The 1,000-nt window shown below is 33.2% G+C and overlaps 1 protein-coding gene across 1 annotated transcript in view; it reads right to left on the bottom strand.

Moving 5' to 3' along the window:
- Positions 1-786: 786 nt before the first annotated feature.
- LOC103144588 (E3 ubiquitin/ISG15 ligase TRIM25-like) overlaps positions 787-1,000 on the bottom strand; it is a 2,214-nt gene continuing 2,000 nt past the window's right edge. Inside the window, exon 2 of the mRNA XM_016676158.1 lies at positions 787-814. Coding sequence (XP_016531644.1) covers positions 787-814 — 28 coding nt within the window. The remainder of the gene's footprint in view (positions 815-1,000) is intronic.

Here is a 1,000-nt window from a genome sequence, read left to right on the forward strand (position 1 = left end):
CCGATCATACACTTTTTCATGGAAATCGGTCGATTATGATCGGTGGCCGATCGATCGGCACACCTCTAACCATAACTCATCAGTTACTCTTATTATAATCACAGTTTGAGTTATTACAGGCGTCCTTCTGAAAAGAAACCAAGAATCATTATTCTAATTATTTGATACCAAAGTTACAGTTACTTGTTTTACTTGTAAGCATTCCCACAAGTGTAAGTGTAAGTATTCTTGTAAGTAAAACAATATTAATATAAGTACTTTACTTTTGGTCTTGTTCAGTTACTCAAAACTTTTATGCTTTAAATAAGAAAAATTTAACTATTTTTTATAAATCTGCAAGCTGGAAACTTACTTCCTCTTTTTTCAGGAAGACTGCTGTTCCTGTTTCAGGGCTTGGCAACGCTCTCTGTCTGACTGTGGTTTCTTATGATTCAATAGAAAAAGAAATAGAATTAAAGCAAAGTTTGCAAGACACAACACATCCAACCTGATTGATTTTATTGAAGTTTGAGTCGACTGTTGGGTCTAGATGTCACTTGTGTGATTAATTTTAAAGGTAACTTTATGTATTGTTACTGTTAAACTAATATCTCCAGCATAGGGAAGTGGGATGATCTCGGGTTTTCTTGAGAGTTGCATGCAGTGCAGACCTGCTTTTATGGCAATAATGATTAGAAAACTTTCAACATTTCTCTGTAATCAAGTTTCTTTATTGAAGTCGTCCAAAGAGACGAACAACAGTCATTTATTCTGATCTAAATCTAAAAATATAAGAAGAAAGCAGCTTCAGTTCTGATTTGATGTTTCAGGTTTTCTGGATCACAACATAGAAAACAGAATCAAGTTCAGATCACTTTGATCTAAACTGATTTAACAACAAATAAAACATGGAAATACATGGATAAAAAAGTTAAAGGAAAACCATCAGAGTCCAGAGAAGTTTAGATTTTCATGAAATATTTCTGTCATCAGAATGAAAGAAATCATCAGCAGTGATTTC

Source organism: Poecilia formosa, unplaced genomic scaffold (assembly GCF_000485575.1).
Source record: "Poecilia formosa unplaced genomic scaffold, Poecilia_formosa-5.1.2 Scaffold129, whole genome shotgun sequence".
Taxonomy (NCBI): domain Eukaryota; kingdom Metazoa; phylum Chordata; class Actinopteri; order Cyprinodontiformes; family Poeciliidae; genus Poecilia; species Poecilia formosa.